This window comes from Rhinatrema bivittatum, chromosome 1 (assembly GCF_901001135.1).
Source record: "Rhinatrema bivittatum chromosome 1, aRhiBiv1.1, whole genome shotgun sequence".
Taxonomy (NCBI): domain Eukaryota; kingdom Metazoa; phylum Chordata; class Amphibia; order Gymnophiona; family Rhinatrematidae; genus Rhinatrema; species Rhinatrema bivittatum.
The window spans coordinates 158,877,292-158,894,363 of NC_042615.1; the positions used below are offsets into that span (position 1 = coordinate 158,877,292).

Here is a 17,072-nt window from a genome sequence, read left to right on the forward strand (position 1 = left end):
ACCACCCATCCGAGGCTCTCCAGTAGAGACTTGACTCTGTTGGTTGATTGGATGCTTTCCTCTGGTGACTTTGCCCTGATCAGAACGTCGTCCAAGTAAGGATGTACGAGGACTCCTTCCTTCCGCAGTATTGCTGCCACTACCACTATCACCTTGGTGAACGTCCGTGCTGCTGAGGCTAGCCCGAAGGGTAGGGCCCAGAACTGGTAGTGATGGCCCAGGATCTTGAAACATAGGTATTGCTGGTGTTCCTGATGAATTGGGATATGCAGGTACGCCTCTGACAGGTCCAGGGAGGTGAGGAACTCTCCTGGCTTTATTGCCTTTATTACGGATCTCAGGGTTTCCATGCGGAAGCGGGGGACCTTCAGGTATCGGTTTACGGATTTGAGGTCCAGGATTGGTCGGAACGTTCCCTCTTTCTTGGGAATGAGAAAATATATGGAATAATGACCAGAGTTTCTTCTCCTGAGGAGGCACCGGAGCTATGGCCTCGAGGTTCAGTAGCCTGGCCAGTGTAACTTCCACTGCCACCTTTTTGGTGGGGTCGTGGCAGGGGGACTCCACAAACTTGTCCGGGGGGGTGAGTATGAAGTCCCGGATGATGGCTAGGACCCACTTGTCCGAAGTTATCTCGACCCATCTTTGGTAGAATAGGGCCAGTCTGCCCCCTATGGCTTCCCTTGGATGGGTCGGCCGATTTTCATTGCGGAGCGCGGCCGGGCTCTGAGCCCAAGCTGTTTCCCCTCTTGTTGTGCTTATTCTGAAAGGACTGGTTCCTGCCCGGAGGCCCTGGAAGGCTGTCGCTGGGCTCTCCTTGACTTGTCTTCCGGAAGGCGTGGTAATGGGGATTCGCCCCATTTGCCCGCCATCTTTTCTAAATCGCTGCCGAACAGAAGTGTTCCTTTGAAGGGCATTCTTGTGAGGCGTGTTTTGGAAGATGGGTCGGCCGACCAGCTTCGGAGCCAGAGCTGTCTCCTGGTCGCCACCGCTGATGATACTCCTCTGGCCGCTGTGCGTACGAGGTCTGAGGCTGCGTCCGTTAGAAAGGATAGCGCTGGGTCCAGGATATCTCCCGGGGTGCCGTTCCTGGCCTGGGATAAGCAGGCACGTGTCACCACAGTGCAGCAGGCCGCAATCTGAAGAGACATAGCGGCCATGTCAAATGCCTGTTTAAGCATGGCTTCTAGCCGCCGGTCATGCGTGTCCTTGAGTGCCACTCCTCCCTCTACCGGAATGGTGGTGCGCTTGGAGACTGCGCAGACCATGGCATCCACTCTAGGGCAAGCGAGGATGTCTTTGGTTGCTGGACCCAGGGGGTACAAGCTGGCCAAGGCCCGCCCCCCTTTAAAAGCAGACTCTGGGGTGTTCCATTCCAGGTCAATTAGCTGTTGAGCGGCTCGCAAGAGCAGGAAATGACGGGAGGTCTGTTGAAGGCCTTCCAGAAATGAGTTCTCCTCTGGATCCCCCTGGGTTTCTGAATCTGGAATCGCCAGTTCCGCCAGGCATTGGGAGACCAGATCCGGGAGCTCCTCCCTTGTGAAGAATCGTCTCATGGTTCGGTGGGGTTCTGTCCCCGGGGGGAGTTCTCCTTCTTCTAGGGGTTCGACTTCTTCTTCATCGGATGACATACGAGGAGAGATTGAAGAATCTAAATATGTACACCCTGGAGGAAAGGAGGAGCAGAGGTGATATGATACAGACTTTCAGATACTTGAAAGGTTTTAATGATCCAAAGGCAACGACAAACCTTTACCGTAAGAAAAAAATCAGCAGAACCAGGGGTCACGATTTGAAGCTCCAGGGAGGAAGATTCAGAACCAATGTCAGGAAGTACTTCTTCACGGAGAGGGTGGTGGATGCCTGGAATGCCCTTCCGGAGGAAGTGGTGAAGACCAGAACTGTGAAGGACTTCAAAGGGGCGTGGGATAAACACTGTGGATCCATAAAGTCAAGAGGCCGCCAATGAAGAGTAGGTGACTCGCCAGAATGATGGCTACTGCCTGGAGACAATACCCTTATTCAATAAACATACACATGGTTACTGTGACTCCAACATCACTCTAAGCTTCAACAGCAAGAGGAAATGTGGAAAAAAGGATTTGCACTCACAAAGACGGGAGTAGCTGGCTTGTTACGGCGGTTACTACCCCAAACCAAATAACCAAATTACTACCTCCACCTTCCTCTATTCCTGATGCCTTTCAACTAGCTTGATCACTCCATTCTTATACTTCACTTTCAATGCATATCCAGCATGGCTCTCTGCTTCAACGGCATGGGAGAAAGACTGATACATCACGAATTTCCAGCATAGCTCTCTACTTCAACGGCAGGGGAAAAGAAAAACTGATACTTCACGCATATCCAGCATAACTTCAACGGCAGGGGAGAAGAAAAAAGGATTCGCACTCACAAAGCGGGGAGTAGCTGGCTTGTTACGGCGGTTACTACCCCAAACCAAATGTGCCTGATACTTCACTTTCGATGCATATCCAGCATAGCTCTCTGCTTCAATGGCAGGGGAGAAGAAAAAAACTGATACTTCACACATATCCAGCATAGCTCCCTGCTTCAACGGCAGGGGAGAAGATAAACAACCAATAAGGGCTGTATAACATAATCTGGGTAAAAACAAATAAGCATGGGTGTAGCTTGCTTATTGCGGCGGTTACTACCCCTACTACCTCTAACTAATCAAGCTAGATATTTCACTTGGATGCAGCTCCATCACCGCTCTCTACATTAATGGTGGGGGTGGAAGGGAAATAGAACCAAGAGCTAAGAGAAACAGACTGGATGGGCCATTTGGTCTTCTTCTGCCGTCATTTCTATGTTTCTTCTTCTGAGATGTCCGTTCCCCCGAAGGTGGGACTACTTGGTGGTAAAAGCCTATGCCTAGGTCTTGAGGGGCCTGGAGCATAGGGGTCCTCCTGCGACGTATGTGGTTGGTCCGCCCGGGGATCCGTTTGCATTCGGACAAAGGCGTGAATCCCCTTGAAGAGTTCCACCCAAGAAATAGACGAGGGGTCCACATTGAGTGGCGCTGCTTCCCTGGGAGTCTCCGGCTGAGAGGGAGTCCCGCTGGGCGTTGCTAGCTCCAGGGAGCCCCCTGAAGAGCTAGTCCCCGGCCCTGGGCAAGACTGAGCCTGTGGTGGAGCTTCCAGGGCCTCCTCGCATTGGGCGCATAAGGCATCGGCTTCCTGGCTCTGGGCGGCCCTGAGGTGGCATGCTGAGCAGAGGCCTAGGAATTTTACTTCCGATATTGGAGGTGTCGAGGTTGCCTGCGCGTACATGTTTCGCTCCGGAGCGCCTGGCCGCGTGCGCACGTATCTGTGCGCTTAGCCGGTGTTTGTGCGCGTATCTGAGCGCTTAACCCGGGATGTGCGTGCGGGTAGTCGAGTGCGCGTAGTCCGTGCGACCGGGACTTGCGCGCGCCGCTTATGCGTCCAAGGGTTCTTGTGCGTATAACTTACGCACAGAAGTAGGTTTGTGCGCACAGGTAAATTTTGTGCGCTCGGCCGGGCAGCGATGTGAACGGTGAGAATAAGGTCAAGATGGCGACGGCGACCATGCGGGCAAGATGGTGACTACCTCGGAGGGTCTCCACGTGGGAAGGCCCTTGGAAATGCCGGGGTCTGGCCCTGCTAGGGCGAATCAACCCGGTGGCGCTGGCTTCGGCAGATGGCCTGCGCTCGTCCTCAATCCTCGGAAACCGGCACAAGTAAAGATTTCTACCTTACCTTATCTTCGGCACTTCCAGGTCTCGACCCGGGCGGTCTCCGGCTGCGGGGGAAGAGGGCAACTACCTTCACCGCTGCTTTTGAGGGTTCACCCGCTGCCTCTCAGCCGCGCCCAAACTTCTCTCGCTCGGGGGCTGTAAGTCCTCGCCGCGATTCGGCCGCCGGACCGAGGCTCACATCCGAGGGATCACGGAAATCACCTCGGGAATCTCGACTGGGAGAGGGACCCAAGGGTATCACCACAGGAGAGCGGGGCTAGTCTTCAATAGAATTTTCTTCTTTAAATTTGGTTCCAACGCTCGGAGAGCGTGCAGATAGCTCCTAACTGCTATGGAGACGGAAAATACTGAGGATCTGCACTTCCTGCAGGGCTATATGTACTTGGGGGTTGACGTCAGATTTAAATCTGATCCGTCTCCAACTGTTAGCACGAGTACACTATACCCATTGGTTCTGAGTCCATCTGCTACACGCTAGGAAAGTGATTTTTGTGTAGATAAGCCACAGCTACTGCTAGGCACTTTGTAAATACACGGGGTGCTGAGGCAAGTCTGAAAGGCAGGACCAGGTATTGAAAATGTTGATTTCCCACTAGGAAACGTAGTACTTGCGATGAGGAGGGAAAATTGGAATGTGAGCGTAAGCGTCTTGAAGATCCAGAGAACAGAGCCAATCTCCTGTTTGTAGAAGGGGAAGCATGGTGCCTAAAGACACCATTCTGAACTTTTCTTTTTGCAGAAATGTGTTGAGATTGCGGAGGTCTAATATGGGGCGGAGGCCTCCTGTTTTCTTTGGAATGAGAAAATAGCGGGAGTGGAATCCTCTGCCCTGCTGAGGTCGGGGAACGGGTTCCATGGCCCTGGTGCCCAGAAGGGTGGATAACTCTAACTCTAGAAGATTTGTATGGTCTTTGTGTATTCACCGTGAGTTGGGTGGGGAATTTTTGGGTACCGTGAGAAAATTTAGACGGTAACCCTGTGTTATAATAGAAATTGCTCACTGCTCTGTGGTGATGTTCATCCAGTTGGGTATAAAGTGATGAACTCTACCTCCTACTGGTAAATTTGGATTTGTGGAGGGGCTGCTGTTCTCTGGGATTTCTTCAAAATCCAGATGCCTGGCCTGTTTGTGGTGGAGGCTGGGGTGTGGAAGCTTTAGGCTGCCTAGGATGTCCTCTCTGAGGTGGCCTAGTTGTTCTCCCACGAGGAGCAGGTGGGTAATACCTTTGTGGGCGGTAGAATGGTTTTTTTAGTGTCTTTCCTAGATGAGCGTCTGGCAGAAGAAGGGGCTTCTGTAGTGATCATTGATAGTTGACACAGAGTTTCATTGTGATCTTGAAGTGCAACTATGTCTTGTATTTTTTCACCAAACAAGTTTTCGCCGGTGCAAGGCAAGTCAGCTAGCCTATCTTGAACTTCAGGCCTGAGGTCTGATGCTTTAAACCATTCCCATTTCCTGGCACTAATGCCCATTGCTGACATTCGAGAGGCTGTTTCAAATGAATCGTAAGCTGCACGGACCTCGTGCTTTCCAGCCTCAAGGCCTTTATGTATAATAGCATTAAAGGAGTCCTGATGTTGTTGTGGAAGAGTTTCTGTTGCTTCCTGAACCTGTTTCCACAGGTTTCTTTGGTACTGTGTCATGTATAGCTGATATGAGGCAATTCTTGACAACAGCATGGAGCCCTGGAACATTTTGCGTCCTAAAATGTCCAGAAATTTTTCATCCTTGCCAGGAGGTGCTGAAGAATGCAGATGAAGCCTCCTGGATTTCTTTTGAGCTGACTCTATAACTACCGACTGATGTAGCAGTTGTGGTTTCTGGAAACCGGGTATGTGCTGCACCAAGTAAGTAGCATCTGTTCTTCTGTTCACTGGAGGAACAGTGCAGGGATGTTCCCAAAGTCAATGCTGCAGGTCTACCAGTACTTCATGTACTGGGATAGTAACTATTTCCTTTGGAGCATCTACAAATTGTAGTACCTCCAATGTCTTATGTCTTGTATCCTCCTCTTATTAGATCAAATGGGATTGTTTCTGACATTTCCCGTATAAAATTTGCAAAGGAGAGGTCTTCAGGTAAAGATTTCCTCTGGAGGAGAGGGTTCTGACAATATATCTTCTGTAGAAGAGTAAGTGTCCACGTCTTCCCAGGTGTCTGAGAAGGTTTCTGGACGAGGTCCTGGACAAGGAAGGAAGATTGGTGTTAAAGGATGTAAAGGCATCGATGGATCCTTCGAAGGTTTTCTTGGATGCATCGATGGCATCGAGGGAAATTGTGGACATCTCTGTCCCGAGAGTCCTGATGGTCCAGGCATCGGTTGAGGCATCGGTGACTGTGGACCAGAGTCGGTGTCCTCTTCATCCGATGACCCAGGAATAGAAATAGAGTCCTTCGGAGGCTGCACCTGTTTGGGTATCGGTGGTGCAGGTTGTGTCAGTAGGGCACCGATCAATGATAATTTTAGAACAATCCCAAAAACAATGCATGTAGTCTCCGGTATCCTTGTCACATTTCAGACAAAGGGGGGACGAGCTAATCCCCACCTTAAAGGCTGTTACATTGGTAATATAAAGTTGCCAGATAAACTTAAATTGCATCTCCTTCAAGTTGGCATTTTCTGTAATGTGACCACTTTTCTGAAGATATTGCTTCACCCCTGCTGAAGTTAAAGATATGGTAGAGTAGATAGCCCATTTATGCAAAATATCTGCGTAGTTGGTTGTGCCCATGTGTGACTTTAGTAAAGTAGAAAACACAGAACAAGAAAATTTCAAGGAAGGCCTGGAGCACAATAGAGTTTCTAGTATCAACCGCTTAAGTGCCGGAAATTTGTACAATTGTGGTTGAAATACATACAGGCCGATACAGTAAAGTCCGCGGGAGAGCACCCGCTCTCCTGTGCGCGCGATTCAGTATTCAAATTAGGGTCGGTGGTAAAAATTAGTAAAAAGAGGCGCTAGGGACACTAGCGCATCCCTAGCGCCTCTTTATAGACAGGAGCGGCGGCTGTCAGCGGGTTTGACAGCCAATGCTCAATTTTGCCGGTGTCTATTCTCAAACCCACTGACAGCCACGGGTTCGGAAACCGGACGCCGGCAAAATTGAGAGTCCGGTTTTCAACCCGCGAGTGTCAGTTTTTTATTTATTTATTTTTAAACTTTTTGTAACTTTCAGGACCTCCGACATAATATCATCATGATATTAAGTCGGAGGGTGCACAGAAAAGCAGTTTTTACTGCTTTTCTGTGCACTTTCCCGGTGCCCGGAGAAATTAGCGCCTACCTTTGGGTAGGCGCTAATTTCTGAAAGTAAAATGTGCGGATTGGCTGCACATTTTACTTTCTGAATCGCACGGGAATACCTAATAGGGCCATCAACATGCATTTGCATGTTGCAGGCGCTATTAGGTTCGGGGGGGTTGGACGCGCGTTTTCGACCCCTTACTGAATAAGGGGTAAGGCTAGCGCGTCAAAAACGCGCATCCAATGGTGGGTTAACAGTGCGCTCCACTGGAGCGCACTGTGCTGTATATCGCCCTGAATGTGTCTTAATTCAAGGTATGCATAAAAATCCTCTCTAAGGATTTGAAACTGATCACGTAGCTCTTGGAAGCTGTGCATTACATTAGATATGGGAGGGAATGTCTGGGAAATGCGCACCAGGCCTCTGTCTGCCCCCCTATGGAAGACTGACTGGCCACATCCAGGCACAAATTGGGGATTATCACAAATGTCTATTAAAGGAGTCAAGATTTGCGAAATATCCAATCTGCGACATAGATACGACCATGCTTGCCTGCCAGAGCAGAGGGTAACATATCTCTTAGATGCCTGTGGAAGTTGGCATGTTTTTAATTGTAATAAAGTCGAAAGGGAAGGACTGTGCAGCCAACTGGAAAGATATGAGGTAGGAGAGAAAAATTCCATACCTAATATCCAATCCCTAAGGTGTCTCATCATACAGACCAAGTTATAATCTCGAAAGTTCGGACATGCAAGGCCTCCCCCTTCCGTGGATTTATGTAGGTGGTTTAAAGCTAGCCGTGTTTTTTTCCCTCTCCATATGAAATTCCGGATAATTTTATTTATGGCACAAATCTCGTCCCTTTAGCCAAATTGGGAGCATTTGTAGTAAATACAACCACTTAGGGAGCTCTACTATCTTTAATAGATGAATCTTACCGGTTAAGGAGATTGGCGGACTCTACCTGTGTTCAAATCTTGTTTTCATCTTTTGAAGCAAAAGATTCACGTTGAGGTGATATATGGATGGACTGGGTACCAAAACCCCCAGGTACTTAATATTCCCGGCAGCCCATCTAAGGGGAAACTCTGAGCCCCATAATTTATGAAGGTTGCCAAAGATCTCCAATGCTTCGGACTTGTCCTTATTAATTTTAAGTCCTGAAAACTCTCCATACAAGGCTTGGTGAGCCAGCACTTTTGGTAGCAAATGTAGAGGGTTAGTCAAATAAATTAAAATGTCGTAAGCAAAAGCTGCCACCTTAAAAAGGAGGACCTGAGCTGGCAAGTCCAGAAATTGTTTCATCTTTGGATATAATTCTTAACAGGGGATCGATGGCCATGATGTATAACAAGGGCGATAATGCAGAGATTACTTACCTGATAATCTCGTTTTCCTTAGTGTATGCAGATGGACTCAAAACAAGTGGGTATAGCGTGCTCGGGCTAGCAGTTGGAGACTGATATGACGTCAGCACGGGTACATATACCCCCACAGGAAGTGCAGCAACTCAGTAATCTTCCTTGCAAAAGCTCTATGGCTACATGTGTGACTGACCGATCGATTAAATGAACATGATTACCCTGACTGATTGATAGAAGCTGGAGACCACCAGTGTTCTCAACCGGAAGGCGTCGACACCCGGTAGGGTGGATGCCCTATGTAATAAAAACATGGCTTACGTGAGTCGGTGAATCCCCATGTGTACTGGCAGCCGGGCGGGATGCTGAGTCCATCTACATACACTAAGGAAAATGAGATTATCAGGTAAGTAGTCTCAACATTTCCTAGCGTGTAGCAGATGGACTCAAAACAAGTGGGATGTACAAAAGCTACTCCCGGACTGGGCGGGAGGCTGCCCGAGGTCCATTCAGGATAGCCCTCATGAATGCTGTGATCTCCCTGGCCTGGACATCCAGACAGTAGAATCTGGAGAAAGTATGGAGGGAGGACCATGTCGCCGCTTTGCAGATCTCTGCAGGCGACAACATCCTAGTTTCTGCCCAAGAGGCCGCTTGCGCTCTGGTAGAGTGAGCCTTGACCCGTAGAGGTGGTGGCTTTCCCGCTTCTATGTAGGCCACCTTGATAACTTCTTTGATCCAGCAGGTGATGGTTGCACATGAGGCTGCTTCTCCTTGCTTCTTCCCGCTGTGAAGGATGAACAGGTGGTCCATCTTTCGTACTGCTTCTGACATGTCCAGGTATCTGGACAGCAGCCTGCCGATGTCGAGATGGCGTAGTATTCGACCATCTTCCAACTTCTTCAACCGTCCGTGGTAGGCAAGGATATGGTTTGGTTGAGGTGGAAGTGTGAGACTACTTTGGGTAAGAAGGAACCGTGAGAAGATGGATAGCCTCTGGAGTGATTCTGAGAAACGGATCCCGGCAGGACAGCGCTTGAAGCTCCGAGATGCGGCGTGCTGAGCATACAGCCAGCAGGAACACCATCTTCAAGGTTAACAAACGGAGGGACAGGCCTCGAAGTGGTCTGAAGGCGTGTCCCGCTAGAAATAACAAAACTAGGTTGAGGTTCCACAGGGGTACTGGCCACTTCAGTGGCGGGCGAATGTGTTTGACTCCTTTCAGGAAACGTGAAACGTCTGGGTGTGTGGCGATGCTGTTGCCATCCCTCCAGGGACCGTAGCAGGACAGCGCTGCCACTTGAACTTTGATGGAACTGAGGGACAGACCCTTCTGAAGTCCATCTTGCAGGAAATCCAAAATGATAGGGATCTTAGCGGCATGTGGATTGGTGCCGTGAGTTTCGCACCAGGCTTCAAATACTCTCCAGATCCTTATATATGTTAGGGATGTGGAGAACTTGCGTGCTTGGAGGAGTGTATCTATTACCGGCCCCGAGTATCCTCTTTTCTTCAGTCTAGCCCTCTCAAGGGCCAGACCATAAGACAGAATTGAGCTGGATCCTCGTGGAGGATGGGACCTTGCCGCAGCAGGTCCCTGTGTGGAGGCAGGGGAAGTGGATTCCCTGCCAGTAGTCTTCTCATGTCTGCGTACCAGGGTCTTCTTGGCCAGTCCGGGGCACTAGAAGAACTAGGCCTCTGTGCCGCTGGATCTTGTGTATAATGGCAGTCAGCAGGGGCCATGGAGGAAAGGCATATAGCAAGATCTCCCGAGGCCATGGCTGTACCAGGGCATCGATCCCCTGGGATAGAGGATCCCGCCTGCGGCTGAAATATCTGGGAACTTGAGCATTGAACCTGTCCGCTAGTAGGTCCATGCCCGGCGTCCCCCATTGATCCACAATCATCTGGAAGGCCGTGGACGACAGCTGCCATTCCCCCGGGTTTAGGCTTTCTCTGCTGAGGAAGTCTGCCGTGGCATTGTCCTTCCCGGCGATGTGGACGGTGGAGATGTCCTGGGGATTTGCTTCCGCCCGAGCCATCAGTGGGGCTATTTCTAAGGATACCTGTCGGCTTCTGGTTCCACCCTGTCGGTTGATGTATGCCACCATGGTGGCATTGTCCGACATCACTGACTGCTCTGTTGCGAAGTCTGTGGGCAAATCGCAGGCATGCTAACCTGACTGCCCGTGCCTCTAGTCTGTTGATGTTCCACCCCGACTCTTCTCTGTTCCACTGCCCTTGGGCGGTTAGTTCTTCGCAGTGTGCTCCCCAGCCGCTCAGGCTGGCATCTGTAGTGAGCAGGGTCCAGGTTGGAGAGGACATTTTTGACCCCTGGCTCATGTGGCCGGGCTGCAGCCACCACTGTAACTGATGCCGTACTCTGGCCGGTAGAGGTAGATGCACGGTGTAGTTCTGTAATCGTGGGCTCCACCGAGATAGAAGGGCGCGTAACGGTCTCATATGAGCCCGCGCCCATGGTACCACTTCCAGTTAGGCCAGGACCTGTAGGTAATCCCAAGCTGTGGGCCGGGTGGTGCTCAGCAGGTTCTGCAAACGATTCCGGAGTTTTGATTTCCTCTTGGAGGTCAGGCTGACCTTGTCTTCCTGGGTGTCGAATCGGACTCCTAGGTATTCCAGCGACTGCGAAGGCTGTAGGGAACTTTTGTTTATGTTGACTACTCATCCTAGGTTTTCCAGAAGAGATATAACTCTGTTGGTTGCCCGGTGGCTCTCCTCCGGTGACTTTGCCCTGATCAGCCAATCGTTTAGGTAGGGATGGACGAGAATGCCTTCCTTCCTGAGTGACGCCGCCACCACTACTATTACCTTGGTAAAGGTCCGTGGCGCGGTGGCTAACCCGAAGGGTAGAGCAAGGAACTGAAAGTGTTGTCCCAGGACTTTGAAGCGTAAGTAGCGTTGATGATCCCGATGGATTGGGATATGCAAGTAAGCTTCTGACAGATCCAGGGATGTGAGATACTCCCCTGGCTGTATGGCACTTCGGACTGTCCGCAGAGTTTCCATGCGAAATCCTGGGACCCTTAAGTGCCGGTTGACTGACTTGAGGTCCAGGACGGGTCTGAAGGTGCCCCCCTTCTTGGGCACGATGAAATAAATGGAGTAATGCCCAGAATTTATCTCCCATGCAGGCACTGGGATTATGGCTTTTAGGGACAGGAGCCTTCCCAAGGTAGCTTCCAGCGCCGCCCTCTTGAGGGGCGGACAAGGAGACTCCACAAACTTATCCGGAGGGAGGTGAAGGAAGTCCAGGTAATACCCTTCCCGGACAATGGCGAGGACCCACTGGTCCAAAGTAATCTCAACCCACCTGCGGTAGAATAGGGTTAGCCTGCCCCCTATGACTTCTTCCCCCAGATGGGTCGGCTGATTCTCATTGTGGGGTGCGGCCGGGACCCGAACCCGAGCCGGCTCCCCACTTGCTGTACCTGGTCCGAAAGGACTGGTTCCTGGTCTGAGGACGAGGTGCTTGGTTGCGCAAACTCCCAGGGCCTCCTCACATTGGGTACATAGGGAGTCTGCTTCCTCGCTCTGTGTGGCTCTGAGGTGGCATGCTGAGCAGAGGCCTAGAGCTCTTATGCCTGATTCTGGAGGCGCCGGCTCTGCGGACGCATGAGCTCTCATACGCTCCATCGCGTCTGTTATCTCTATGCGCTTTGTAATATGCGCGAAGATGTGCGCCTAGCAACGTGCGTCTATCAATTATCAATGTGCGCCCAATTATTTTTGGGCGCCTAACATACGCGCCTGTCGCCTGTGCGCTGAGTCCAGTCTGAGCGCTAGGGCGAGGCGGCGAACCAGGGCAGATGGTGAGGGCGAGCAGGCAGGCAAAATGGCGACCTCCTAGGCGGGCTGCCACGCAGGCAGACCCCGCTAATCCTCGCTTCCTCGGAGATCAGCAAAAGTAAAGATGTACGCCTTACCTGATCTTTGGCGCTTCCCGCCTGCGACCCGGGTGGTCTCTGGCTGCGGGGGGAGAGGGTGATTACCGTCACCGCCGCGCTTGAGGAAGTGCACACGCTGCCTCTAGGCCGCGCCCGAACTCGTCTCGCTCGGGGGCCAAGTCCTCACCGCGAACGGATCAGGACTGAGGCTGCCTCTATGCCGCGCCCGAGCCCTTCTAACTCGGGGGCTAGGTCCCTGCCGCGAGTCGGCCACCGGACCGAGGCTCGTGTACCTCCGAGGGACCATGGAAATCACCTCGGGAAACTCAACTGGGGTAGGGACCCGATGGTATCACCGCAGGAGTGCGGGGCTCGTCTTCAGGTAGGACTTCTATGAATTTAGTCGTTAGAATTTGGAAAAACGCTCAGCGAGCGTGAGGTAGCTCCAAACTGCTTTGGAGACGGAAATTACTGAGCTGCTGCACTTCCTGCAGGGGTATATGTACCATGTGCTGACGTCAGATTCGTCTCCAACTGCTAGCACGAGCACACTATACCCATTTGTAATGAGTCCATCTGCTACACACTAGGAAATCGAACATTTTTCTTATACAGTTCAGTGCAAAGCGGACTAAACAGCTTGAGTTTCTGAACTAGTTGCGCCTAAAAATCTGGATAAATGCGTTTCTCGTTGTTTTGATAGGTAAGCTTCTGCTTTCCTCTGTAAGCCTGTATAATTTGCTGCTTGTGCACCCAGTTCATGATTTTTGCTATGATTATGCGTGGCCTGTGGTCTCCATCCACTTTCCGCCCTAGGCGGTGTGCTCTTTTGACGCGAAAGGCCTCTGTGAGGTCTTGTAGCTCAAGGGCTTTCAGGAGCCATTTTTCTAAGAAGGCCTCTAAGTTTTTTTCCCCCTCTATTTCTGGGAACCCTGTGAGCCGAATGTTATTGCATCTGGCCCTATTTTCTAAGTCATCGATTTTTTCCATTTGCACACCGGTAATTTTTTCCAAAGTTTCAACTTTTTTCAGGAGACTATTATTATCCTCCTCCAGCTGAGAAACACGGCCCTCCACGTGCTCGAGTCGGGGATTAAGCTCTGTGAGCGCGTCTTTTACTTCTTTAAACTGGGAGGCCAACTCATTAAATTGAGTATCCAGTGCCAGAACAACCGCATTTGTAACACTTACAGTCAGGTCTTCTTGTGAGCAGGACGCAGAGTTCGGGGCCGGCAACGCAGGATGGCCCGGGGAATCCGCCATTTTAGCTCCAGCACTAGTCGCTTTTTCTTTATCCTTTTCTGATCTCTTCAGGGCCATACTGCTCGACATTTTCAACATGAATTTATCTATTGACATGAGGGTTTATTTACCACGAATTGAGGACTTTGTTCAAAGTCTGGATGTGCGCAATTGTTGCCGATTCAGGAGAGCGTGGAACGGAGATTGAGCAGGAAACGTCTGCTCAGCCTCACCGCATCACATGACCCCCCTCTGAGGAATTCTTAATATTTTTTCCATGAGGAAAATTGTGTGCGGATTCACACAAAGCTCCTAACCGCGAGGCAAACTGAGGGCGGAAAAAAAAAAGAGAGACTGAAGGGAGACCCCTGTGGCTCAAGGGATAATGGCATGTTAGGCATGCTCAGTGGGCTCAGTGTGCCAGTCAAATGTTTCTAGAAACTTTGACAGAAAGTTTTCCGTGATAGGGCTCCGTCCAGTGATGTCACCCATATGTGAGGACTACCATCCTGTTTGTCCTGGGATAATGATATTATCCATTAAAAATATAAACAAAATGTTACTAAATAAATAAAACTCTAAAACAAGCATAATATAATAAAACCAGGCATATTAATATATCTTACATTCATTATTATGCTAGATATGACCATTAATATCAACTGGCTCCTACCCATCTCCTTCTTGCTCCTGGGATTGACAAATATGTTCCAGTCTGTCTGGGGCTGAGGAGTTCAGAATAGTATTTACGGTGACATGTCGCTCATAGCGTTCCAGCATCCTTTTGATTTTTTCTTTGGACACACCATGTGTGTTCCGCCTGACCAGAGAAACCAAACAAGTGCAGCAATCAGACAAATGCCAAGAGTCAGAGAAAACAAACAAAAAACATTCTACAAGATTCTTAAATTGACATTCAGCCAAGAAATAGTCTAATGTAGTATTAATGCCTGGTGTTAAGATGAAATGTGTTCTATTTGGACAGAGTAAGACTGGCAGAGAGAAACAAACTACAGGGTTATCTGCAGCTGATACAAGAAAGCAGCAGATTCATCCCTTGGAGAGGAATAACTAGAACATAGTTAATCAAGCTAGGCAACACCAATCTTAGACAACTACAGTCAGACCTGGTTTTCAGAGTAAGCAATGAAAGAAACAAAAATATTTAATTAAAAAATGTTAAGGCATTTGATAGATTCCCTATATTAACTGATGAAGGAGTAAAAGACCTGAGTATAGCAAAGAGTGCAGTCTTTTATTGGTTGTGCTTTCTCAATTCCCCCTTTTTTTGGCTGATTTTCAGAGTAAGCAAAAGATGTCAATAACTGAGATCTGAGACCAAATGTGCACAAACATCTGGATAAATATTTACTGTGGATAACCTAAAAATTAGGCCTGCTTACAGCTCTCAAGGACTGGCAATCTAGTGTAGCCATGGTGGGAGAAGACAGGGGTTAGAAGAGAAGAATGGAAAAGGGTTAAAATGATGATTTTGCCAGTCTAACAAGTAATTACAAAAACAGATTTTGTCATTTTAGATCCTCCCCCACACTCAAAAAGCAGAGTTGCTTATCTGCAATAGGTGTTCTCCGAGGACAACAGAATGTTAGTCCTCACACATGGGTGACATCATAAGATAGAACCCGACCCGGAACTTTGATCTCAAAGATTCTAGAACTTTCAAACATGCCCTACCAAGTGTATAGCTGTAGTTATCACCCTGCCTTCTAAGCAGAGTCCCTCAATCCACAATATAGCTCATACAAGGAGAAACCAACTCCCAGGGGAGGTGGGTGGGTTTCGTGAGGACTAACATCATGCTGTCCTCGGAAAACACCTGTTACCAGGTAAGCAACTCTGCTTTCTCCGAGGACAAGCAGGATGTTAATCCTCACACATGGGTAATGCCCGAGCTATAAGCTGCCTGAACAGGACAAAGCAGGAAACTGCATAGTGCTGAAAGCACCACCTCTCTTCCTTTTGCCTGTGAAGCAGGCGACCCACAAAGGGGTCTAGGCAGAAAAAGATGGGTTCTACCAGAGAAAAGACAGACATAAAAATAAAACCTCAATGCGTAGCAGAGGCACCTAAGGCAGAGGAGTGATGCGAATGACAGCAAGTAACATACTCTGCATCATGGAAAACATTACAAGCAGGGTTTCGGATCAGTAAACCCTGACAACAACAGGTCTAGAACCTCCTGGATACAGGAAAAAGTCTAGAGATGTAAACAAGAGAAGACCTCTTGGACAAAAACCGCATAGTTTCCTTCGGTGTTACAAGACAACCAAAAAACCAACTGGCCCAAGAGCACCCCAGAAAGAAACTGCAGTCCACTGGCAGCTGAAGGTCAGAATGCATCTGCAGAAGTGTGCCCCATGTTTGGCTGATAGGCACAATGGGCAGAAAAACCCAAGTAATGCTTATAAGATTAATCTGTAACAACCCCTGTGTGTCAAAGTACCAGACATAGATGACTATGCAGGATAGCGTCAAGAGTTTCAGGAGACGAAAGGCAATCCCTGAATGGGATTGCTAGTTCAAGCCCCCGAGCAGGGAAATAAGTTAGGCCTGAAGCTCACCCACACTGCACCCTGTCAAGGGCAGGGCTATCCATCTTGTCTACAGGATTGCTCAGGCGAGCAGGAAGGCACTTTGGACAACCTAGTGAAGTTAGAAAAGCTAAAGGCAGTACTGGCCAGAACTTAGTGAAAATATAGGGAAAAAGTAATGCATCTTTCCCTGCAGGTATATGCTAAAATATACCACAAATGTCCTAGCTTTTCTTCCCTTCCCCTCGACATTCCAACTGGAAGTCGGATAGAGTGAAGAACACAAAGAGGCAAACCACTGGGCTGCAGGGATAAGAACAAGCCGCTAGGTTGTACATCTCAACCCCAAGTGAGTAACTCTCTGCCGATTTCAGTAGAGAATTACCGCCTAAGATAGAGCCCTCTGCCTACTTGGAACAGCTGAAACTTAGAATCCCCCAAGGAGGAAATCCAGAAACACTCCATCAAGAGTTAGGAAGCCAGGGTTCCGCAAATACAAATCCCTGTAGAAGAGGATTTCTTCACTGGCCATAAAAATCTCTTGGAAATACCATCTGTCCACCTAACTAGCGTAGTCATCACTAGAAGACACGCTTTCTCCGTCCCATCACTCTGGAATGCAATCCCAGATCGACTAAGGCAAATAACCTCACACAAAGAGTTAAAAAAAAATTTAAAGACATTCCTTTTCTCCGTGGCCTTCAACTCTCTCTCAACTCCACAATAGGCACTATCTCAACTCTGTTCACTGTTTACCTTCCTCCTCCCTTGATTTCCTTATCACAGTGTGTATTAATTTTTATATTTAATTCTCCTTTGTATTATGTTTTTATGTTAATTCTCCTCAGTGGTATTTGTTTTTATAGTTATGTTCTTTTATTAATTTTTTATCATGTATATCATATGTAAACCGTTTTGACCAACTTCCTAGTTGTAAAAGTGTATATAAACCCTTTAAAATATATAAATAAATCAAATAAGGGTACCCAGGGCAGGATCAGTGTGATCTCGGAACAGACTATC

General features: G+C 49.1%; 1 protein-coding gene across 4 annotated transcripts in view; it reads right to left on the reverse strand.

Moving 5' to 3' along the window:
* The window catches only part of N4BP2 (NEDD4 binding protein 2), a 501,549-nt gene that overhangs the window by 257,534 nt on the left and 226,943 nt on the right, over nt 1–17,072 (reverse strand). For all 4 annotated transcript variants that reach the window (XR_003854530.1, XM_029589135.1, XM_029589126.1 and 1 more), the window contains exon 7: nt 14,171–14,317. Coding sequence is in view for 3 of the 4 variants with exons in the window: in XM_029589135.1 (XP_029444995.1) it covers nt 14,171–14,317 (147 nt within the window). In the remaining variant the exon portion in view is untranslated. The remainder of the gene's footprint in view (nt 1–14,170; nt 14,318–17,072) is intronic.